Here is a 25,118-nt window from a genome sequence, read left to right as displayed (position 1 = left end):
TCTGCTGCAATGCTGATCATTAAGAATCATTCTGCACAATAGGATTTTCTATTAATCTCATACCAGTAAGGCAAAATAGTGTTGCTTACTCCTAGCTATTACACTTAAACACATTCACAATATGCTTGAAAACAAAGGCAAAAAAAAAAAAATCCTCAAGGAAGCATTTATGTGCATTCATGTACATGTTTGGAGGGAAATACATGACTCCAGTTAACCTGACAGAATTTGGAAGCAGCTCCCCCAATTTCACAATGACAAAGAGCGATGATATGTGGTGACAAATCCAAATGTGGCTTTCACAGAATGCATGTGAAGCTGAGAACAAAGGGTTTGAGAACATCAGTTTGTCAGGACGCATCTGAGAAACCCCAGCAACACAGACACGCAGCTCTCCTCAGGATAAAATACAGTAGGCATGACTCCACATCCAGGCTTTTCAAACTCTGCATTTCTTCATTTAAAGATGTGTGTGTTTGTATGCACGTGTGTGAACATATGTATATATAATGTGTGTGTACACAGATATATGTATGCATTAAATGATTAGTTTATGATAAAGTCCCAAGAGTGTAATATTTAAAAAAAAACCCAAACCAAAAAGCCTGTTGAAATATATAGAAGTTTAGAAGACCTTAAGTGCCTACTATTTCTCTGTGTAATATGTATTTCAAATACTGATCCGTGCAAGTCTCAAAGACTGATCCTGCATGGTAACCAAGGTAGTTCCACACTTTCAGAAAGCTGCCATGAATTATGGAAGAGGAGAAACACAATACTTAACCAGGTGATCAAAGCACTGAGAACCAACACATTTAAGACAAAAATACTTCAGAGAAAATTTCCTGTATTTCATAATAACCAGGACAAAATGTTTCAGCATGATCCAACTTAACAACATTCTCTTGACCTTTATAATGTTATACTTAAATATCAGCTTTCTTCTCTAAGTCACTTAATTGCCAGCTGAGGCTACCTCTAAAGCAGTAATAGATACAATATATACCAAATGTCTCTACTTAGGTCCATCATTCTTAGGAACTTCAGATCTTACCTCATACTACTTAAGGCATTTTTGTGCATCTGTGATGATCAAATAATACAAGCAACATGAGGCCTGCAGGTGAAGGCAATATCTTTTCACTAGACTGTTTTAGCCAACAGGACAAATACTACTGGCTTTCAGACTCAAGAAAGACATGACCTCTAGATATCAGCCTCATTTTGGGCACACAATTAAAGACAGTATGACATTAGCATGCAATTCAGCAATTATCTTAGGACTGCTGCCTGAAGTTCTTTCACTTTGAAGCACTTGTAGTCCTAATGCAAATTCACTTGCTGATCTCATCCATAATTCTCAAAGTTTTATCAAAGGGAAGAAACTGAATCATGCCCCTCTCTCCATCTTTAGTACTGTATTATGCACTGATTGCATCTTCTCAGTGCTGTTAACATTTCTGAATCTAAATGCCCCACTGAGTGTAACAACTATTCTTAATACGCCTTACGTTAGACAAATGTTTAAAATATTTTATGGATGAGGAAAGAAAGTCAGACTCCTAAAGAAACTCATCACGTGCAGGGAAAGAACCCACGCTACCATATTCTTTTAGTATATCTCCTACCCTCCCTTCAATTTTCATTTCCAGGTTTTACGGTACTTACATTTTGTAGCCTGAAAAATCAGAACTCAAAAATTTCACCTGCTGTATCAGAAAACATACCTAGATATTTGTACACTGCCTGTCACTGCTGAACCCGAACTCTGAACACTGCAGACATGTCTCTGTGACATCTCTCTTCTGCTTAAACAACTTTGTATAACAAAACCTCAAATATATATAGGCAAATACATTTGTTCAGCTTGCTTATGTCAGAGTATTCACAGAACTGTTTATGATGGAATGCATCTTAAGACCGCTAAGTTCAATCCTCCCACCCAGTCTGGGTCAGCTAAGCAAACTGCCAGGGCAGTGTCCACATGGGTGAATTCTGAGCTTCTCCAAGGACGGAGGCTCCACACTCTGCACAATCCATTTCAGCGTTTGACCGTTCTCACAGTGAAACAAGTATTTTCCTGTGTTCAAATGAAATCTCTTATTTCAGTTTGTGCCCACTGGCTGTCCTGTCACTTGTACTACTGAGAATCACATTATCACCGAGGTTGGAAAAGACCTCCAAAATCATCCAGTCCAACCACCCACTTACCACCAATTTTTCCCCACTAAACCACATCCCTTAATACTACCTCTAAACATCTCTTGAACACTTCCAGTGATGGTGACTTCACCAGTTCCCTGGACAGCCTGTTCAATACCTCACCGCTCTTTGGGAAATAAATTTTTCCTAACATCCAACCTGAACCTCCCCTGGTTCAACTTGAGGCCATTATGTTTTGCCCTATCACTAGTTACCAGGGAGAGGAAGCCAACCCCCACCTTGCCACAACCTCCCTTCAGGCAGCTGTAGAGAACGATAAGGTCTCATCTGAGCCTCTCCTTCTCCAGACTGAACAATCCCAGTTCTCTCAGATGCTCATCATAAGACCTGTGCTCCAGACTCTTCACCAGCTTCATTGCCCTTTTCTGGACATGCTTCAGGGCCTTCATATCTTTCCTGTACTGAGGAGAAGGACCTGCCCTTTCTTCACTTCCTCCCATTAAGTATTTTTTATGCATTAAGATTCTCCAAGAATCCTTGTCTCCTCCAGGATGTACAGTCCCAGCTCTCAGCCTCTCCTCAAATGTCAGCTGCACCGAGCCACTAGTGATCTTTGTAGCTGTGCAACAAGACTCACTTCAGTAAGTCCTTATCTTCCCTGCACTGCAGAGCCCAGAACTGGACACAGTATTTCAGACACAGCCTCAGCAGAGCTGAATAGAGAGCAGGAATCTCTTCACTCAGCCTGCTGATGATCCCCAGCGTACTGCTGGTTTTCTCTGTTGCAAGGACATGTTTAGTCTGCCACAAGCAATCCTGGCTCATGGCCAGCTTGTTGTCCATAAGGACTCCAGTATCCTGTCAGCCCTGAGCATACACTGGTGCTGGTGATATTCCTCCCCAGATGTAGGATTTCATATTTCTACTTGTTGAAAACACGACAATATTCCTCTCTGCCAAGTTCTCCAGCTTGTTGAGGACCCTCTGAAAGGCAACATAATTTTCTGGTCTACCAGTTGCTTCTCCCAGTTTTGCATCACCTGCAAACTTGCTGAGGGTGTATTCTGTCCAGGTCATTACTGAAGATGCTGAGCAATACTGACCAGCAGTATTTCAGACAGAGACTAAGCCGCTTGTTACACGCCTCCAAGAAGTTTTTGTGCTTCTGACAGCTCTCTTGGCCCAACCATTCAGCCAGTTTTTAATTTACCTCAGCATCCACTTATTCAATCTATACATGCTGGCCTGTCTACAATGATGTTACAGGACATGGTGTCAAAGGCTCTGCTAACGTCAAGTTAAATAACACTATTCTCCCCTCTTCCACTAAGCTAGTCACTGTAGTATAGAAGGTCACTCAAATCCATGATGACAACCTGATGACATTCTTGTCCTTCAAGTGTTTAGAAATGCAGATTGAGGATTTTCTCCATCACCTTCTCACTAATGGAACTGAGGCTGACAGGTCTGTAGTGTGGTGAATCTTCCTGCTCTCTCCCAGTTTCCACAACCATTCAGAGATAACTGAGAGTGGCCTCACAATAACATCAGTTCGCCTCCTCTGCACTCATGGTGGACATGCATATAGAGTGTAAGCGCTGCTCAAACTGGTGGCCCACTGCCAAGGGCAAATCTAACTTGATCCAAACTTTTCCTTGAGTCACAGGGCCTGAAGTTCCTGCAGGCTGGTTTTGCAGGTAAATATGAAGGTAAAGACAACACTGAGTACCTCTGCTTTCTCCAAGACCTTTGTGACAAGTTCCCTTGTTCCATTCAGGAGCACAATTAACTAAAATGTCCACATAGGCATCCATTAGGCAACACGTGTCTGTGTAACAAGATCTCCATTCTAATTCGGAGGTTTTTCTTTTTCCCCCCCTATTTTCTCCCCCAAAACAAACAAAGATGTTCTAACTCATCATTTATCATTTATCAAATATGCTGCTTTTAAGATGTTACAAGAACTCTCCAAATTGTTACATACTTTGCAAAGGAAGTATTGCATCTGGTGGATAGTAAGCAAACACCCACTTGAGACCAAGAGGCATTTTTATAACAGTTTTCTGTTTTACCACAGAATCCTGCAAGATGCCTCATCTAACTGAAAAAGAATTTCAGGGGGCACAGGGATCATGCTTAGAATCCATCTGGATAAAAGGCAGTGTAAATGAGAAATGGTTTTGCAGACACACAGACATCAACAACACGATGAGGAGAAGATAATAAAAATCACATTGCCAGTAATTAATAGTTTGGGGGTTATCTAACATCAGAAATCCAAAACCTGAGTTACAGAGATGCAGTCTTATTCCTAGATTATGGTATTTCCTTTCAAAGCACCTCTTGAGCCTCCTGATGGAGAAATTCTAAAAGTAAAGCAATTTCAGGGCCATTTAAATTCCTGTGCATTTCAGATGTGGGGAAAAAAGAAGGAAGCCTTCTTGTACTGCTCAGAAATAACCAAAGTATAAAATCTTTGAGAAACTGATAAATTGCAAGCACCTCCCTGGGAGATAACAAAACTATTATATAAAAAAAGATTTAAGAACTGGTTACAGTAGGAACGTACAGAAAGAACTAAGGACATAAAGATGACAAGTCAGGATTTAGTAATAACAGAAGCAAAGTAAACAAGAATTCTGACAAAAAGCAGTTTCCAAACACCTGCTTACTAAGTAGTAACCTAGTTTGTTACTACTTTTTAAAGTTTTCATATCCCTGAATTATAGCTCTGAAGGAACCTCAAAGATGTCTGTTTCAGTTTTTAATTTAAAATTAATAATACTTATTTGGTGGTTGCACCACAGTTGCTTTGGTTTTCACGGCATCAAGTTTATTGCCCACTGAGAGGATTTGCTCCTACACACAAAAAAAACCAAAACCCAATCCTGAGACACAATTACAGGCAGTATGCAAATACAATCAGTATAAAAACATTACTCTGACCTTAGCATATTTCACTGTACTCATATTTTATAGAGGGCTCACCCCTGTGTCAGACTACTTTGGAACACAGTGGAAGTGCCATCTGAAATTTCAGGTTCAAAGCTGCATTTAAGGCCAAGTAAAGGAAAACCTTTTCTGTAAGCCACTTCAGCCCCCTGTCTTTGACAGATGCTTTGAATATTCAAGAAAATGTTAAGATCATGGACAAACATGTGGAAAAGGCCAAATATTACTCTTATGTTTACCTAGATGCAAAATACGAGTCCAGTTAAGATGACTGGACTTCTGTATGTTTAGTCACTTCGTTGTTTCTAATACATTTTATATGCAGTACAATTTAAAAGATGGAAGAAAGCATCCCACTTGAAGCTACATCAATCATGCAGTGATCAGTTAGGAGTAAAAGGCTCTGTGCCTTGAAGCAATCGTTCAGACTAGAGATAAATAATGTGAAACCTTCACTTGCAATCAGAGAGGAGCAGACTGCTGAAGTTTCATGTGGAGGCATGATGCTGCCCAACTCATCTGAACTGCCCTCAACTCATTCTGAGGACACTATTCTTCCACATGCAAGAAATGCTTACTCCAGTAGCCTTGCTAATACACAGACTTGTTCCAGCTCTAAAAATGCAGAGTAGCCTGGGAAGCCTTACAAAGGCTTCCTTTCTAAGAGATTATAAAACTCAACCAATAAACAAAAAATAAAAACACAGACAAAAAACAACCCAGAAACCATCATTTGCTAAACTCAATGCAAAAAGCTTCTCAATATCCTCCCTGTGAGCAGCTGCTAGTTCTTACCTGCCTGCTCTATACTCATTCCAGTGATCAGACAGGAGAGCAGATCCAGCTGAAATATAACTAACTCTATGCATAGTTTTTCACCTAGATGGATCAGTCCCCTTAATATGATTTACTATGCAACCAAAGAAAAATCTATGCTGAGGCAAGACAAGTCAGTGAAAGGGCATGAGCAAGCAGCTGGGAACTGAAACTACAGCTCTTTCCAGTGCCTCGTAGGCTACAGCGGGTCTGAAGCATTCAGTGAATTAGTTTCAGTCTAATTGGAAATGTCTGATGGAGGAGACTGCCCTTTTCCAGTTCCAAAAGCTCCTGCTTATCTTTGGAAAACAGCACAGGCAAATATCCATGTTAATTCAGAGCATGCATGGGGTGGGACCCCGCTTTGTCTGAAGGGATCACAATTGCCCTGATGTTGCTATGGAAAATTTTCTAACAGATTACATTCTATGGCATGTTTTTCAACTCAGTGGAAGATTTTGCCTTCCAAATACCTTTCATGCTATTTGTGTCCGTGACTCAGCTGACATACTGACTCACACCTCCTTATGGAAAAGTAACACGACGGAAGAGAAAACAGCTGCAACACAGGAACAGCAGCCAAGCTTGTAAAGCATGCACCAGAACTCTCTCAGGAGACTTTGATGTAACAGTCTACAAAATGGCATTAGAAATAACCAAAAGTGATTTTTCTCACAGCACGGCTATGTGGTAGGAAATGAAAATGCTGAACAGGAATCCCTCACTAGAACCTTGAGTGACGTGCTCATAGTACTATTCAAGGGAAATAAATTCAAGGTTCCAAATGCTAAATCTAAAGCTCTGATTAGAGCAAATATTCACAGCCATCTTCCACAGCTCAAAAATCAAGTTCTTCATGAAGCAGAAATGATGCATCTTTTGTTGAAGCAGCAGTGAGAAAACAATTTGACAGTTGAATAGAAAAATAAAAACCCTCCACCTAATTGCACCACCTGAATTACAAGGAAGACAGGCTGCAGGTTAATTAAGAGCAGCAACCTTATTTTAGTGATATTAATCCCACACCAGGCAATTAGATAAAGCTTTTATAGCATACCCACACCTGAATGCACAGTTACTTACACCAAGTGGGATCATTCCATTTACTCTGGGGCATAGTCACAAAATCTGGATAACACACAAGGCATATTAGAGTGACAACAACATGATCCACTAAGCTACACTTTATTTGATTATTTGTGACCTGTAAAAACTGAAGCATCCCATTTTCCACCCTCCCCATGAGAGGAATCACAAATTAAAAAAAAAAACACACAAAAAAACACCAACAATTATTTCCAATTAAAGATTGCATTTGTAAGCTAAGCAAGCAAGCGCTCATAATTATTAGTTATAATCACAAGTGACTGTATCCAAATTAATCCTTTTCCTGCTGCAGTAGCATTAAGTACCTAGAGCCCACCACCAAAGGGCCCTAAGCCCACCACCAGGCCTCATAACAGAAGCTGGTACAGAACTTACAATCTTTTCCTTATGTATGCTATTGCTTTCTACAGGCATGCTGTTGGCATTACTTCCTGAAGGCACAACACAGCCAGCACAATGCACCTGAGATGAAGGCATACTCTGCAAAGGTTAAGACACACAACACATCACACAAACCACAAAGGCTAAATATGCATGTGAGGCAGAAAGGCATTAAGACACTGAAAGCCAAACACTCATAGTGGCCATATGTTTTACCAAAGTTAACAGGAAGAAAAACTCATGCGTTTGCACTCTTCTCAACAGTGTTTTATGATGAGGAATAAAAGTCAGACTTCTAACCACCACAGAATTACTAGAATCACTAGAATTACTAGAACTAGAGATAGAATTAATTAAAAAAAAAAAAAAGAAGGGGGGTTATTGTTACTTTAAAATAGTAATACCCAGTAAAGGAAAATACTTACCAAGAAGTGAAGCAAACCAAATATTTCAGGTAAAAAAATAAACAATGAAAAACCCACCAAATATAATGAATTTTAACCAAATAATTACAAAACTGGATTGAAACAGTAGCATGTGGCAATCAGTTTGCCAAGAATGCAGAATTAGTTGATTCCACAAAGAACAAGATAGCTTGCAAACATTACCTCCTGACTAAGCAGAGGTCGACTTTCAAGCGGGGTCTTCCTTTTATGTTCCTCTTTCACTGGCATTAAGGGTTTGAAAAACTTGGGTGGTTGAGGAGAAAATGCTTTAAAAGGGCTGGTCATTAAAGCATGAGAATTCTCTGACAAGATACCTAAGGAAAAAAAAAAAAAAGAAGTTCTAACTTTGGTTCTTCATATCTTAACTGCAAGAGAAAAAATTCAAAATAATAGAAGGTTAAGCTGCACATTTGGCAAATTGATGGCTACAGAAAGAATGGCAGTATTTTAATATTTAACCACTGACTCAAGCATGAGATAGTGCAGAACTCTACAAAGCCAGATTGTTTTCCTCTGAGCAGTCTAAAAAGAGAAGGAAAGTAGAGAACAGCAGTATCTGCCCTTTCCATTCCGAGGCTCCAGTTTTTCTTCTTTTCATCTCAGTCATAAAGAGTGGGAAGCATCCCTGAAACTCAAACTGACAGCTTTTTGCTTCCTGTGCCTTATCTTTCCTCTGTCCACAACACTGCAATTCTGCACAGGAACCAAGCTAGAGTAATTAGGGTGATGAAAAAGAAAGTTATGGGCAAGGAAGCACTGGCTCTACCAACGCTTCCTGTCCAAGAAGAGCAGGTTACAATTTGACCTAAAGAAAATAAGACATCTATGATTGCTGACATGGAAGAACAAATATCCAAACAATGCAAAAAACCTGCAAAAGGACTCTTCCCACTTTCACACAAGCCTCTTCATTGTCAAATTCATAAATCCGCAGCAGCTTTTCTTTCTCTCTCCTCCTTCTGTTTTGATCCACATTTACCTTGTCTTGCATTTGATTTTGAACACTCTCAATTTCTTATACTTTCCTGAATATCTTCATACATTTCTCTCCCCCCTATTCACAGATCATGTTTAGCTGCTGAAGCAAGAAGCTGGATAAAGCATTTGAATAGGAGAAAAGAACTGAGAATATAATAGGAAGAACACTGTTCTTTATCTGATTTTCAGTCAAGCACAGTGATTAAAAACCACAAGCAAAATCACTATACGTATACTTTAGAGTCTCACCACTGCCATCTTTGCTCTTGCGCGGCGACTCCCTGGGTAAAGTACCATAGCATGATACATCTTGATAACTGGAAGAACAGTCAGACATATCTAGGTGACTTTCAGACCAACCCTAAGAGACAAAAATACATAAATATGCATGCTGATACAGGAAAACATGGAAAAGTTAATAGGTAAACTCAAAAATTCATCTTTTTTTTTTTTAAACCTCAAATATATCAATTTTATGACTTCAAGACATTTTTCTGTCTTGAAAATGATGGATAATTCAGAAGCAACTAGCTTTTCTTTGAAAATATACGAGAGATGGTCCAAAAGTAATCCCTATTTTATTATGCTGGCCCACGACAGAGGCAGATGTTAACAGTATGGCAGTAGATGTTCAACTTTTCCATCAATATTCTGTTTTCTCTAGGGTTTTCTCTATCTTTGTCCTTCTTAAATATAGTTTTCTATAACTCTAATATAAAAAGCAGAGAAGACCAAAAGAGCTTAATTCAAAATAGGATGTAATTAGCAACTGTTAGATATATTATGTAAACATACCTTTTTTTTTTTTTAACTTTCACATTTACATACCTTATCATCTTCATCACAGGCAGAAAGATCTAGTCGGCTACAGGATACCTACAAAACACCAAGAGGCAGAATGACAAAATGCATTCCTTTTATTTATAAGATGTCTTAAGGAGACACTGAACACTTAATCTTAACTTTTCAGATAAGATTACTTAGAAGGACAGCTACGTTTGTTCTGAGTGGGTGATACAATAATGCATAAAATGCACACAAAACAGAAACCATTCCTTCCACCATGAAAAGAAGTGAAAGAGACCTTTACATCAAAGTGAAAAAAAAAGCAATCTGAATAACTGCAGCCATCATTCTACAGTTCTTTGCAAACTATTACCTGTATACAAGAAGAAGAGTTCTGACCAACTCTCCCTCTGCTCTTGCTTTCTTCCAGAAAGGAAAACTGTGAGGAGGGATTTCTATTGGATGACTGACTTTTTTCATGCATGTCAACTTTTCTACAGGTTGACTAGTCCTATTTCAGAATAATCATTACCATATCACATCGTGCAAGTATTACATCAGTACACAGTCAACACCATTCCACCCAATTCACACTAATTTACCAGAGGAGAAAGGTTCTTACATTGTGGACATTTGGTGTGCTCATGCTTCTGCGGATGTTTCTTGCTTTGGTAGAGAGTGCTTCTTTGACTGTAACTGCCTATGTAGAAGAACAGATCCCACTTAAAATAGTGCTGTTATCAAAGATGAACAATGCCCTCATGAGAAGCAATCAAACAGGACAATCACAGAATCACTGAGGTTAGAAGAGATCTCTGGTGGTTTTATGGTTCAACCTTTCTGGGTTCAAGTAGTTCAACTGGCCACCTACAGCCACTTACCTAAGGGAACATCCAAATGCCTTTTAACTATCTCCATGGGAGGAAACTCTTCAAATCCATTCCATGGCTCAGGCACTCACACAGCAAAGAACTGCTTCCTGATGTACAGACAGAACATCCATTGCCTCTTATCCTGTCACTTGGCACCGTTGAAAAGAGTCTGCTTCTGCTGTGTTTGAACCCTCTTTCTAGTTACCGAAATGACTGAAATACAATGAAATAATCTACTACCCCACCCTCCAGCCTTCCTTCTGCAGGCTGAGAAGTCCTAACTTTGTCTTTTCCTCATAGGAGAGATGTTGCAGTTCCTTCATTATCATTGTGGCCCTTTGCTGTACTCACTGCAGTATGTCTGGGTTTCTCGTGCACTGGGGAGCCCAGAACTGGGCACAGCACTCCAGGTGTGGCTTCACCAGTGCTGAGTAGAGAAGGATCACCTCCACTGACTTGCTGGCAATACCTTGTGCCTAATGCAACTCGGGATACTACTATCCTTCTTTGCTGCAAAGGCATTTTGGTGGCTCATGTTCAACTTGGTGCCCAAGAGGGAACTCCAGGTTCTTTTCTGTTAAGTTGCTTTCCAGCTGGATGTCCCCAGCATGTCCTGGTGCTTGGGTTTGTTCCTCTCCAGGAGCAGAACTTTGCGCTTCTCCTTGTTGAACTTCATGAGATTCCTTGTACCCATTTCTCTATCGTGTCAAAGTCCCTCTGGATGGCAGCATAACCCTTTGGTATAATCAACACTCCTTGTAGTTTTGTGTCATCTGCAAAATTCCTGAGGGTACGCTCCATCCAGATCATTAATAAAGATGTTAAACAGAACTAGGCCCAGTACCAATCTCTAGGGTACACTGCTAGTTCCTGGGCTCCAAGTCGGCCTTGTGCTACTGATCGCCACACTCTGGGCCCTGAAATTCAGCCAGAATCTTTTTTTTTTTTTCCCCAGTGACAACATGGCACAACAACAACAAATAGAGTTTGCATTTGCAAATCTTAATTTGCACACACAATCACCAAAATTTCTATCTGAAATCCAAATCCATACTTTGGCTTTTGCCTGTTCAGTTTCTGACTATTACACCATTGCTAGCTCTACTTAATCCACCTCTGCTGCAATTCTGTATTTCACATGAGTGAAATAAATACAGTCTTACATTTATCCCACATTGTTCAGTGTTTTCACTTCAGTTGAAAAACAAGCAACACTTATTATTTTAAAAACAAAGCCACCCACATCCTCTACTTAAATTGTAATTAAAAAGTTCAAAAGATGCCTTAAGTGCCTTTTCCTTACCTGTCTTAGCCGTTCAAGACTCAAAATGTTCTCCACTTGCAGTACTCCACGTGTGTATTTTTCAATGTAAGTTTCACCATCAGATGTACCCTCATTTTCACTCCTTGCAGCCATCAGAGCTAAGGTCTCACGATCCTCAATTTCTTCTGTAGCCTAAATTGCAAGTTACACTATTTAGCTTTTCAAATTGAAGTGTACTGTTTTTAAGGTGTTCATTCACTTACTTACATCATCTCAATTCAGAAATTAATCTTAATCAGTAATCCTAATGATAATCAACAATCCAAGACTTTTCAACGCATGTGTAAACGATGCTGAAAGGAAGTAAATGCAACTTCCTTCCTGAACCTTAGATTCACTGCATAATTTCTCTAGAATTTAAATTTAAAGTACTACCATACAAAAGCAACAATTACACAGTGACTAAACTATTTGTTTTTATTTCTCCAGTTTACCTTTAAAATCAATTTTAGAATACATTTTCGATTTCTACGAATTTGTAATATAAAAATCAGTTTATATTCCTGTTGAAATAAATTTCTCAGCTGTTTCTCTATTTTCATTGACCTGAATGCCCTTTTGAGTACCCTCTGTATTTCCCTGTACTGGCTAATACAATTTCATAATACAAGAACACAGTTTACACAGTAAAAGAGAAAATAAAATCCTCAGTTTTCCATTGTTTATAAGTAGAAATGATCTCACTATTGAGCTTCAGGGCATGCACTCTGGCAAGTTGCCTCATATCAATAAAGCAGGGCTCATTGCAGTAGGTAATTCTGTTACTTTCAGTGAATTTGCCAGAGAAACATGGTGCAATTTACCTTTGGTATATTAGATACTATTTCATAGGTCACTCCACAGGCATAATATATATTTTTCAGGGATATTCTTCTTTTCAGGCTCTGGGTAAAACTCTAGAAATAAAGTAATTTTCAGTTACTGCTTTGATAATGATTACTTACACCGCTTTAAGACAAAGAAAAGTTGCAGTGCAAAAATTTATTTTACCACATAAGCACAATTTTCAGGACAACGATTTAGAAAGTTCCTTTTCAGTATTCACAGTCCTTAAAAGTACTTCACACAGCCCTGTGCTCAGTATAAAATGCTGCAAAGTTCAAATAGTAACAGTATAAAATGCTGCAAAGTTCAAATAGTAACAGCTTACTCCTGTTTTTCACTGAAGCTCAGTTCCTGTGTAATAACCTGAAACTGAGAAACTGTGGCTGTAGGAAGTCTCTAAAGCAGAAAACTCCTTTTGCTATAGCAAAGCACAGCTCTGATTTCTAGCCACAGCTGGGACAGTAACCACAGCTTTCACTGTTACAGTCACAGACTTAGTATGCTTCATTATCATTAGTTAGCCTTTACATCATGAACTGTAAACTTAACTTCCACCTCATAAGGCATTTTAGACAAATGAAAGTAGCAAGGGAAAATATCTCAAATACAAAAAGGCAAGGAATTCAGCTATTAGTAAGTTATTTAGTAGCACAATAGCTGCTTGGTGTCCTAACTCCACTTCCCCTTCTCACTGCAAAATCTGAAGCAATTCTGAAATATGCTCTTGGTCTCAGTTGTCTGGGAAACAGAAAGCAATGCAATTTTAGAGAGCACCTCATTGTCTAAACTACTTTTTTTGTTGTTGTTGTAAAAGTAGTATCTGCCATACTCTGAACCAAGTCAGGTTGAAAAATGAACAGCTCAAAGGACTGTATCAGACAAGCACAGCATCACTGCAACCTATGTAATCTGTTTTTCATTTGTCTTTCATAAGAACAGGAGACATGCAAAACAAAGCAAGCAGCTAGGAAAACATTCATAAAATCAGGGATATAAAACAAAATTAGTAGTAAAATATGAACTTATTACCTGCTTGTTATAAATATTGGCTGCAATCCTTTTCCGTAAGACCAGTTCCATTGCAGCAGGGTGGCTGAGCTGCACAGTAATCTTCACTATTAAGTAAATCCTCTCATTTTGAGGAGTTACTCTATTCAGATGCACTGAATCATGGACAGAAGAGTCCCAGGCAGCAGTGGCTGAAACCTACACAGAAAAATCACACAGAAAAAGGAAAATCAAAGCCTTGGTTACTTTGACAATAATTTGCAATGATTTAACATGGCGTAAAACAATGCTTTTGTGAAAGACCAATGAGCATCACTGAGCAAAATTAAGTAAAATGACTCTTTTATAATAAGGAATGTATCAGAAGAACCATAAAAATAGATGTTAGGATACAACAGAACATGACGGAGCACAAAATCCTTGCCCCAAAAGAAAGTTTACAACCAGAGGAAGGCAGAGGGAAAAGCAGAAGCAAAATTGAAGGAAGAAAAACAAATCGTATTGCATCTATATTGAAAGTTTACTGAACTCAATGACAACGCTTCCACTTGTTAGATTAAGTTACAATTTTCTATACAGAATAAACCTGTTCCCATACTGCAGAAAATCTTTTTCCTTCCCCGTCTCCTTCTGAATCTCAGCATGCCATTTATTCTGCAAATGATTTTTTAAGTATTGGCCTGAGAAGGCACTGAAAGTGGAAGGCACACAAGTTGACTGATTCCAGGCATGTTTTGGAACTTCTTACTTCCAACAATTTCCATTTACTACACTTAAAAAGGAATTGTGTACTACAAAAGAAAAAGCTTTATTTAATCACTAAGCCTTGCCTTGTGAAAACAACAATAGAAGCAGTTTCCTGTGAAAAATCAAAGAGCCTGCAAGAGACAGGATGAAGGGAGAAGAGAAGAAATTTAAATTTACCTCATCATCACTGTGTTTTATGATCGGCAGATAAAAGAATGGACTCCCATGCTCCTTTGGTAGTATTGAGTTAACTCCTGATGCGTGGGGCCTATAAGTTGTTCATTGGCACTGAGGTCATCAGCTAATGAAATGTGCAAAGAAGGAAATAGTTTCACACCAAAGAATATTAATATAGAGAGGCACAGTTGTAATAATTTCATAATACATTTAGCCCTGATTAATCTTAATGTGCATTATTTCAAAAATAATTCAAGCACACAAAATAGGAAGTAAAACTTGGCTAAGATTACTTCTGAACATGTTCTCACATGGCCTAAACAGAATTCCAATTTATTTTTAGGTATTCATGAAAGGAACTTACCCAGCCATAAAGTTCCTAATTTACCTAAACAACTCATCTCTTATTTAAATCAGTTCTGATGTATCCAGGTTGAGAACAGCAGTATTAATAAAGTTAGGTTTTGTATAACGTATAAAAAAACTGTTGTGCAATGATCCATGAATGTGTTCTATTGGCCTTCTGTCTGCTAAACTCTGCTTATAATGAAAAACAAAAACATTTCTTGTGAGCACTGATGAAAGAATTTTTCAAAAGCAGTGTACAAAAAAGATATTAGTGTGTTGCCTGTATAAACATGTCTAGGAGCACAATGATGTGCTGGATGTAACAGGACTTGTGGATCCTTCTCTACTTCATGTCTAAGAGTTTTATACTTACAGACTTACTTCCTCAACAGTCCTTAAATATGGTGCAAACTCCAGTCTCTTGCTGCTAAACAGTGTGTCTGTGTTCTAAGAACAAAAATCAGTACTCTTCTCAAAGTTAAAACTAAGTGTTTTCAAAGGGAGAACACTTAGATACTCTAACACACTCCTTATTAAACCATCTGTTTAAACTTCTACAGATAACTCAGATCTGGAACAGGTGGGAGATTCCCCAGTGTTTTTATGACCTGTGGATTTGTACATCGAAATGCACACAAAATGTTTTTTTCTCTTCTTCCATTTAAACTAAGCTTGCTCTTTTACAGCTTTTTGTTGAATACACAATCTTTGTACTAGCGTGCTCCCTGATTTGCACCTTAATTTTAAAATAATTGTGCTTAATTATTCCAACATATGTAATCAGAAGAAAGAACATTCCACAATCTATACCAGACACTGTCATTGACAGAACTCTCTTACATCTCCTTAGATATTTAAGATGCACTATTTCATCTATCAGTGCATCATTAGAAACTAAATTTTATTATTTTCCCAAGTTTCTTAATCTGTCATTACAGCATACCATTCAAATCAAGGAAGAGGACGGGTATATGTGTCTCCATCCCTGCAGGTGGAATCCTGAAACAAAACAAACTGCTATCAACAAGGAAGCCAAATACATGTCAAAATAATTAGGGCAAACCAATCTCTGTGAAAGATTCATATTAACTGTCATCAGTGACTAAAGGTGTCAGATGGCTAATCTGATTGTCTGTGTTGCATAGACAGCGTTTTGCCTATCTCACATGTAACGAAATATAATGCTTTACCAAAACTTAATGCACACACTTCAGTGCATTTCAATTGTTACAATGATGACAGTTCTAAAAATCCCACTCTGTTTCTTATAAAATTAACTAGCTGCAGTCATCTTACACATAAAGGTTAGCAACCTTTCAAACAAATGAATAGGTAACTACTGACAAGACATAGTCTTTATAACAATACATGCATTTCTAGCTATGTGAAAACAGTATTCTTCAGGTGAATAAAGGAAAAAAATATCTTAAGTTTGAGAGGAAAAAATACCACTACATTATTCACCTAGAGAATAAGAGATTTAGGTATTATCAGGGACATCAGTGTACGTTTGATTAGACTTGTTATTTCTTGTCCATACGTTCCCAAATGTAACCTGATGTTTTTCAAGGTTAGTTCCAATAATCTTATTTAAAACACAAATTGAAATGAAATTGAAGATACATTAGTAGAAATTTGAATCGAATAAGAGAACAACCCTTTAAATTAGAATATATCCCTTCCACACCCTGAACTCAATGAAGTCGTGTTCATTTTAGATACATTCCCTTTTTTTTGGCTAAAGGAAGTCAAATTACAAGAAAACTTTCAGAATTTAAAACAAAACAACAAAGTAAAATACTTTTAAATTCAAAGGTGATGTTCAAACCTTCAAAGCTACCTCAAAACTACTTTATGTAGTAAGTTAACCAGCATCAGAGAGCTCATGCCAGCTCTGTGTAATTTGTGGCAGTGCAGTAAAATGTAGGAAGCTATAAAACACCCTGAGATTTTTGCCCTGTTAGTTCACAATGTTCCTACAGAAAAAGCTAACCACTCCAATGTTCTTTTTTCTGAACATACCAATTTGCAGGTGCACCGGGGATTCCACTGCCTGGTGCTGGAACAAACACTGCATTCCTTTCTTCCGTCAGCCCTACCCACTGTTCCACCAGCCGAGCTTCTCGTTCTATATCATCCTCAGATTTTTCTACAGAGGAAGAGGTTAATATGATATATAAGACACTTTTTTTGTTGTTGATGAAATAGGGAGTAAAGTACATATCATTGAGTTTTTAAGTTTCAAACCTTGTTTATTGCTGATCTTTTGAATCTGCTCATCTAAGTATTCTCTGCGTTTTATCAACGCATCCGACCATCTTTCTCGTACACAGTTTAAGTCTTCTTCCTAGCATGGAAGAAAAAAGGAAGTTATTACACTTTGTGGTTAAGATCAAATGGCAGCGAATTTTGTGATAGTTTCATCAGAACTGATATTAAACAGCTTGCATGATGTAGAAAATTTTCCCCCAAATAACATGCATGCTAATTAAGTACCTCATCACCCATGAATGGAAGTTTATTTGCTTTCAAATCTCAAATTCCAAAAGGAGAAAAAGAAAATATGACAACCTCAGTTATTGAACAGGATTATACACCACAGGCTAATTATTTACAGAAGTGGCAATTAAACTTTATAATAATACATGGAATAGGAAAAACAGGTATAATGAATTGATAGTAAGTTCTCCTGAAGATTAGATAGGTCAGTATACCCTCAAATCTGCATGAAATTCCACTGCTAGTAGTTGCTATCAGTGCAATTAAAAGGTTTCTCATGCAAACAAAACCCATCATGCAATCATGCTTTGTGGTATCACAGAAAATCTGGTTCATTCTTCTCTGTGATTTGTCAGGAAGCACATAAACAGCCCGCAAGAAGTTAGTACCTAACTGGTATCTCTGAGGTCGTAGCATCTAACACATTATCTTATGGGATGTCAGCATTCTCACCAAACTAATTTTACCTCTGTAAAGCTGCCTACTAAAAATAAGACTTGTGTAAAATCTCTTCTGTTCTTTAGATTTTTAGACATTTCTTCCTCTGGCCTCTGCCATCTTTTAAACAATTCTTCTTTCAAGCTTTCTCAGCTTTGACTGCCCTACAATCACTTATCACAAAAGAGACACGTTCAAGGTTTCTAAGCTTGAAAATAGAAAATTTGCTTCACTGAACTCCTGTACTCCTCATACTCTCATCCTCCACTTGCTCTCAGAAGCATTTCAGAAAACTGCACAACTCAAGAGGTTAAGATGCTTTCTTTACAAAATAAAATTAAAAAGCCATTTGTTGTGTAATTTGGTTGAGAAAAATTTCTTTACCTGCAGGGCTTTTTTTTTTTCCGTAAGATACTCAATAGAAACTATTTTCATTTTAAATTCAAGTTTCTTAAGTTTTTATTCATATAGCAATTCATGTAGCCCATTAGGAGAGCTGACTGCCAATAGAGAGAAGAACACACTGCAAGAGTATAAAGTCATTAGATAAACTGAAGTAGCAGTGTTTTATAGCCCAGGTAGCCTCTTAAATGCATAGCATATATTTCAAAGCTGCTTTTGCTTGCACCACTATGCTTGTTCATTTGAAAGCTGTTGGCTATTAGCATTAGCTGTGCCCCATGCCACAGGATTGACAGCAACAGCATCAATACCTGATAACTATCCATATCACCACCATCATCCTCCTCCTTCTGGTAGGAGAAAATAAATTGTGTAAAAAACAAAAGAACATGCATTTTTCAACAGAAAAATCACAGAAATGCCCCCAAACCATGAGCGCAAACATTTCTTGACACAAACAAACTTGTAAAATGTTAAAAATACAACATTCAAGTAACCAAAGTCATACTAATAGAGAGGATCAATTTTTTCTTCATTACAGAATACAGCATCTCAGCCATGATTTTATGAAGTTATATTTAGCAAAAAAAGGAATGTATAGAATACAGCACCAGAAAAAGGACTGAGCAAGCATACAGCCAAACCTCACATTTACAGTTTTGTCTGTACTTAAGGTTAGAATTACTTGTCGTTCTGAATGACTGAAAGTGCCATGCTTCCCTGGGTGGCCACTTGTTCTTTGCTACTACTATTAAAAGAATGCCTTGTTTTCCATATGCATTTGTCTGGCAGCAACAGCAAGTCATTTATACTCCTTAAGACCTGCTGCATTCAGTAACAGCTTAAAAAGATAAATGTTATATCACTGTAAGACATTATCCCTACTCATTTTCATTTTCTTTTACTCTTCAACTTGCACCATTCATACATGAGAGAAATTAACCAAATCATTAATCTGGTATTAATTTTACTGTTGCAAAAGTAAAACTAAATGCCATATGCCTGTGGTCTTGCATATATCCAGATATCACACTTGGCTCTTTAGCAGTTACACACTAAAGTTACAAGCAAGCTAAAAAAGAAGCAGCTTTAGCACCCTATACTCACATTAGCCTCAAACACATCTAAAACAGCAAAATAATGTATCATGTACCAGTGTGAACTAACGTCCATTTTGGAACTTTTGGGCAGGATCTAAAACAGCAAAGTAAAAAGAGAAAATAAATCAATACATGAAAAAGTAACTGTCTTACCTGATAGCTGTCCAAGCCCCTTTGCAATTTGGTTGATCTGGCAGTCACACCACCTATAGAGACTGAAAGAATTGCTTCTACCATGAGAGGCAACGTTCCTGAATGTTGCACAGGTTTCACTGTCACCTGAACTCTGCGAGAATGACCCTGAACAGGAAGGTAATTGATAGAGAAAGACAGAGAGGGAGAGAGAAACAGAGGGAATCTAAGAATAAAATTAAGAATCAAATTAAGTATGAACAAGGCAACAAGGAAAAAGACATACCTGCCTAAGCTGGAAAATCCCCCCTGTGTTTACATCCTTCGCCTGATGGAGTTCAACTGCAGTATACTCTCCCATCTCATTCAATTCTTGTATGGAAATCCACATTTCTATTCTCCGAGTTACTTCATTCCACCTAAAAAAAAAGACATACCCACAAAAACTAATGGTTGCCTCATCAAAATATGCTAAGTGCACCACAGGTATTAGAAAACCTCTGAAAAGCTGATTAAAACATCCACGTGTAATTCATACCTGTCTCTCAGTGTCCGAGTTTTAGCATGAAGAGAGTCAACTTCCCAAACAGAGGTGCCATTGCCTGTACACCTGTGACCCCACACCTCAATAGCAAGAGCTCCTTCTGAAATGAACTCCAAAAACTCCTCTGTGACGTTCACCACGTAGTCCTAGAAGTCAGAAAAAAAAAACACGTTACAACCAATGAAACCAAACAATTGCAAATCCTCAATTGGTTTGCAAAGACTCACCAAACAATTGCAAATCTGCATGATACAAGTATACACCTCAGATTATAAAGCTTGACAGGTTAAAAGAGTTGTGAAACAAATCATTTCAGCAACTCATGCTTCTTGCTCATGCATATTGAGTCTCGTGCTTTGAAAATTTACATTAAAGCCCCATTGCAGCTCCAATAAGACTTTTAAAGTTACTGAGCTTATCAAACAACTGTACAAAATATCCTTATATAAATTATAGTTTTCTCTGTACACACTGAAGGTGACAACTGAACTTATAAGATCATTTTCCATTTTACTGCATTACAAAGAGATGAAGAGAAAAATTATAGCACTCAAAAGTGTTTTCAAAAGTCATTAGTTATACTATTTGATTCCATCCTTCCTCCCCCAAGGAAAACAACACTTAAATTCTAAACAGCTTAAATCAAATATACCATTCTTCTGATAATATTGTTCCATGCTAAAAATAATTACCCTACAATGAGAGAAGGTCACTGTAAAATGAGCATCTTTGCTCTGAGGTGAAGGCACATCTGGATCTACAATTGGTGCTGCTACTGTTGACTCGCACTGATCCCAAAACGTGTATTGACAAAGACAAAGTTGGAGAGATTAGGTGGCAGTCCAGTTGCTTCTTTTATTTTTACCTGAGCAAACAAGATGGATGTACTCATAAATACCATCATTCCTTCGGTTATAAACTGCTTAAAAAGAAACTATTTACACAAAAATTATCAACCACCAAGATTTTTTGAAAGGATATCTCTGATTGCCTCTTAAAGACGACCCTACTCAGGAAATCTGTATTTTGCATATACAGAAATGCAGGTGCAAGGAGAACAGTTACATGCATCTAACTAGCCTACCCATGCACGTGCTTTCTTTGAGGAAGACAATACTCTTGAATGACTTCTTCCATAACTTTTTCATAAAAGAAGAAATGAAATCTAGACATCAGCCACTGATACTACTTTAGATAATCAAACAAATCATAGCAAACTGATATATGGAAAAACTATTTCCCTTTCTGTGTCTGCCATGAAAGACAGTCCTTGTAATGTCAGTATTTATTATATAGATCTACATATACCAGAAACTAATGCTGATCAACTCAGTCATTGGCAAGCATGGCCAGTGAGATTGGCATGCACTGAACAGGAACCGAGAGAAATCGCTCTCTTTTAAGAAAATTGTTTCACCTTTATAAAATTTAATGCAAGAAATTGCTTACGTAGTTTTGTAGTTGAGACTGACTACACAGTTACAAAGGTCTGAAACTGTTAAATTCATCATGTGCTCTCACTTACTCTGCAGGAGAGCTTTTTTGCTCTGTGAATAATTTCTCCATTGTTATCCATGACTTCCAGACTCCCACTCTCACTGGAGTTCTCAGATGAGTCATCTCCTTCTACCACACGTTCTGGGACAGACCCAGTGACACGCATTACTTCAACATGCAATCGTCCTGCAACCTAAGGCAAGAAAAATACTAAGATTCTGTGCTTTTCAAAGGAAAAGATGGTAAATATCTTACTCTAGGAGGCATACAGAGCCTGCTAACTAGCACTGAATGTTAGAACTGAACAGCTCACAACTATGACATGAAAGCAATATAAAGAAGTTGTTTGTACGCAGAACTATTAAGCTTTTTTTAAGAACAAACAGACAAACAACGTTACCCACACATAGGTCTGAATGCACAGGTAGGAATCAGGACACTGTTTCGCTTTACCTCCCCCTGCTGGCTGATGATAGGCACAGCATATTGCAGCTTAACGTCATAGAAAATGCACTCCAAAAACACGTTTGCCACACCGATTAAGTTGTGATTCTCCTGTGCTTCATAAAAAGGATCACCTCTTTTGCCAATGAGCTTCCTTATCTGTTTTAAAGAGCACAAAAGGTATTTCAAAAACTTTAAGCATGGAAATCAAAATTGGATTACCAAGCAATACAAGATCACGGGACAAAAATTAAGTCACTACCGTATTTCTGCTCTTTCCTCTTACACAAACAGAAAGGGAAATCTAAAATGAAATATTTGAGATGAGACATACAACCCTTTCTTTACTATGGTAAGTAGTAACATAAGGATGTCTTTACTTTTTAAATGAAAGCACAAATAATCCCCAAGATGAAGAGCTGTTATGGCTGCTGGGAGCCACTATGGCAAAAGGGAAGTTGCAGGATTACTCTACTTAAGCCTACAATTGCTACTATGATTACTCAAGAGGCGAGATCACATCTGCAGCAATTTCTATGCAAGTACTTCATAAAAGCCAATGAAAAATTTATGCAGATTCCCGGCATGATATGCACACATCAGTGGACATGTTAGCTCTCCTTCCCTTCTTTTCTTTTCCTCATCTCCATTTGACTTACATGCTTCCATGTAGTATATACAGCAAATGCATTATGCATGACATATGTTGTGGAAATAATAATCCTGCCTCAGGAAAGTATATTGATACACTGACAGAAGGCGCTATCAGTTCTTAGTAAAGTAAGCAAAATCATTGTTGCCTTCAACGGGCGCTGATGAAGTGCTCAGCATCCCCTGTATTATGGACTTTAGAGATTCCCACTGTCTTGTCTAAGGCAGGGAACAAAAGCACAATTCTGTTCAAACATATCTGGGAATGATTCTTGTTACAAATAATTCAGGTGCTCCATATTGGCCATATGACAGTAAGGTGTATCTTACTGTCCAACAAGTAAACCAACAAGCTTTTAACAAGTCCTACACTCATTTCTAAATCTGATCTGCTACTTAGATTCTCAGGAAACATCACTTGGTTCTCACAGAGATACTGATGCAGACTACATAATTTTAATTGATTTTTTCACTGTTTTAAGGCTAGAGGATATATAACCAAAATTACAGCATATTTATCATTTTAAGATCAAGTTCTACCCCACTGATGTGTTCTGCACTTGAAATGTAATTAAGCAGCATGGGCACTCTAGTCATCCTAGATATTTTTGATGCTGACCAATGTTTAATCACTATTTCCAGTGCAGCTTGCTGTTTCCATTCAGAGTTAATGCCTATCTGCATGGTATTTGTATAAAGGAAGGTAAACATAAGCCTTAACTGCTGTCATGAGTCAGTCGCTAGCTTAGCACAACCATATCTGAGAATGTAAATGAGGATAAGACATGTCTATTTTTCACTCTGCATGGGCATTTTGTTCTCAGTTGTTTCTTTTTCCAGCATAGTACTACACTCTTTCATATATTAACTCATTTCACTTCATCTATGCAACATACTGAAAGGGGTTAGAAGAAAATAAACAGTGATCCCTTTCAAAAATAAGTATTTCATACCTCAGGAATTTTCTCCTTCCACTCTTGATAGAGATCTCTCATGTCAATCAATTTGTTCTCCAGTTTCTCAATAGTCCACACTTGAGTAGCCTTTCCTTTTCTTCTCACTTGAATAGCAGGCTCACTCACTATTGCACCCCTCTAAGCCAGAAGAAAAGAAAATAACAACTGTAGGAACCGTGCATGAATGTGAGTAGTTTAACCTTTCGCTCAAATTGTACTCCTAAAAAGGAATAAAATAGACAATATACAGCTTCCTCCGCATGCCAGCCATACCATCTTTGTCCTCTAACACATCTTTGAAGATTCAGACCTTTTTTTTCCTTCTTAAACAACTTCTATTTACACAGTACCATTAACAACTCTCAGTTAAATAACTTATGATGAGAATACTATTTTAATTGCTACCATTATATTTACAGCAATACTACAACAGGAAAGCACTTTAGAAAAAGTTACAGGGATCTTAAAACGGGTCATTTTTGCAAACAACTAAAATGCAGCACTTTACTCAGGTTGTAGAGCAGCAGAACAGAAATGTCTGGTCACAGACCACATTCATATACCCTTATCACACACTTGGAAGAACACTGTGAGCCATACTTAATACTGTGATGCCATTTTTATGTTAATCACTTTCAATATATTACAATCAGGTAGCATCTATGTTTTGTCTACACATAATGTAACAAAAATAAAATTTTATGGCCTTAAGTTGAAGATGAATGTTAAATGCATCTACATTTTTTTTATTAGGAATAAAACTATTTCATTCTCCAGCACTATTATTATGCTATTACCTTTTTGTTGGCACTGAGGTTTTCAGCAGGGATTTGAAGTGTTACTTGATAATCTGTCAGCTTACTCATTTCTTCTGCTAAGAAGTTTGCTTCTCTCACCAGTGTATTTGCTTTCACTATCTGCTCTCGAAGTTTAGCCAGGCTCTGTCGAAACAATTCATCCCTGCGGTGCAGTAGGGAACATGAAAAATACACAGAAACCTATTTCTATTATTGGAAAGCTGCAAATAGAGGTGCTAACAAAGAATTTTCTGAAGCAAGTTTAAGGAGAAATGCCATACTGCACTACGTCAGCAAACTCGAAACTGTTGGACAATTTTATGAAGGAAGAACAGTGATCATATATGAAACAAATATATTATTGTAGAGATAAGCCTAGCACAGTAATGCCCAAATAAAAAGGGCACAATACTATGGCAGACGTTACAGTGATAATTTGTTAAGAGCCCCAGGGATATTCTTTCAAGAAGTGAAATAATTGCAGTTGTCTTCGCCTTTAATCTGTAGTCGAGTTCCACAGAAACTACCAGTCCCTACATGTAATACTTCATCTTAATAAAAACTGTTCTTCCTCATATTGTGACACTGGAATCTGAAATCACTGCAGGCCAAAGCTTTACATTACAGCCAGGGCTTTGCAGTTTTACAGACTCTTGGATTATCCTGCATATATTGAAGCAACCTCAAATATATATATATATATATAAAAAACACCTGAAGTCCTATTT

At 37.7% G+C, this 25,118-nt stretch overlaps 1 protein-coding gene across 1 annotated transcript in view; it reads right to left on the bottom strand.

Annotated features, from left to right (window-relative positions):
- Window positions 1-25,118, bottom strand: part of KIF13A (kinesin family member 13A) — a gene marked incomplete at its 5' end in the record, with an annotated part of 73,710 nt that overhangs the window by 4,628 nt on the left and 43,964 nt on the right. The window contains 23 exon segments of the mRNA XM_031552687.1: window positions 7,414-7,518; window positions 8,028-8,179; window positions 9,093-9,204; window positions 9,672-9,719; window positions 10,252-10,329; window positions 11,805-11,957; window positions 12,629-12,721; window positions 13,680-13,856; window positions 14,583-14,671; window positions 14,674-14,706; window positions 15,874-15,929; window positions 16,953-17,079; window positions 17,178-17,277; window positions 18,581-18,619; window positions 19,523-19,669; window positions 19,788-19,920; window positions 20,040-20,191; window positions 20,738-20,859; window positions 20,862-20,910; window positions 21,571-21,735; window positions 21,996-22,145; window positions 23,591-23,731; window positions 24,391-24,553. Of these exon segments, the coding sequence (XP_031408547.1) occupies window positions 7,414-7,518; window positions 8,028-8,179; window positions 9,093-9,204; window positions 9,672-9,719; window positions 10,252-10,329; window positions 11,805-11,957; window positions 12,629-12,721; window positions 13,680-13,856; window positions 14,583-14,671; window positions 14,674-14,706; window positions 15,874-15,929; window positions 16,953-17,079; window positions 17,178-17,277; window positions 18,581-18,619; window positions 19,523-19,669; window positions 19,788-19,920; window positions 20,040-20,191; window positions 20,738-20,859; window positions 20,862-20,910; window positions 21,571-21,735; window positions 21,996-22,145; window positions 23,591-23,731; window positions 24,391-24,553 (2,584 nt within the window).

The sequence above is a fragment of the Meleagris gallopavo genome, chromosome 3 (assembly GCF_000146605.3).
Source record: "Meleagris gallopavo isolate NT-WF06-2002-E0010 breed Aviagen turkey brand Nicholas breeding stock chromosome 3, Turkey_5.1, whole genome shotgun sequence".
Taxonomy (NCBI): domain Eukaryota; kingdom Metazoa; phylum Chordata; class Aves; order Galliformes; family Phasianidae; genus Meleagris; species Meleagris gallopavo.
This window is presented reverse-complemented; position numbering and strand designations above follow the sequence as displayed.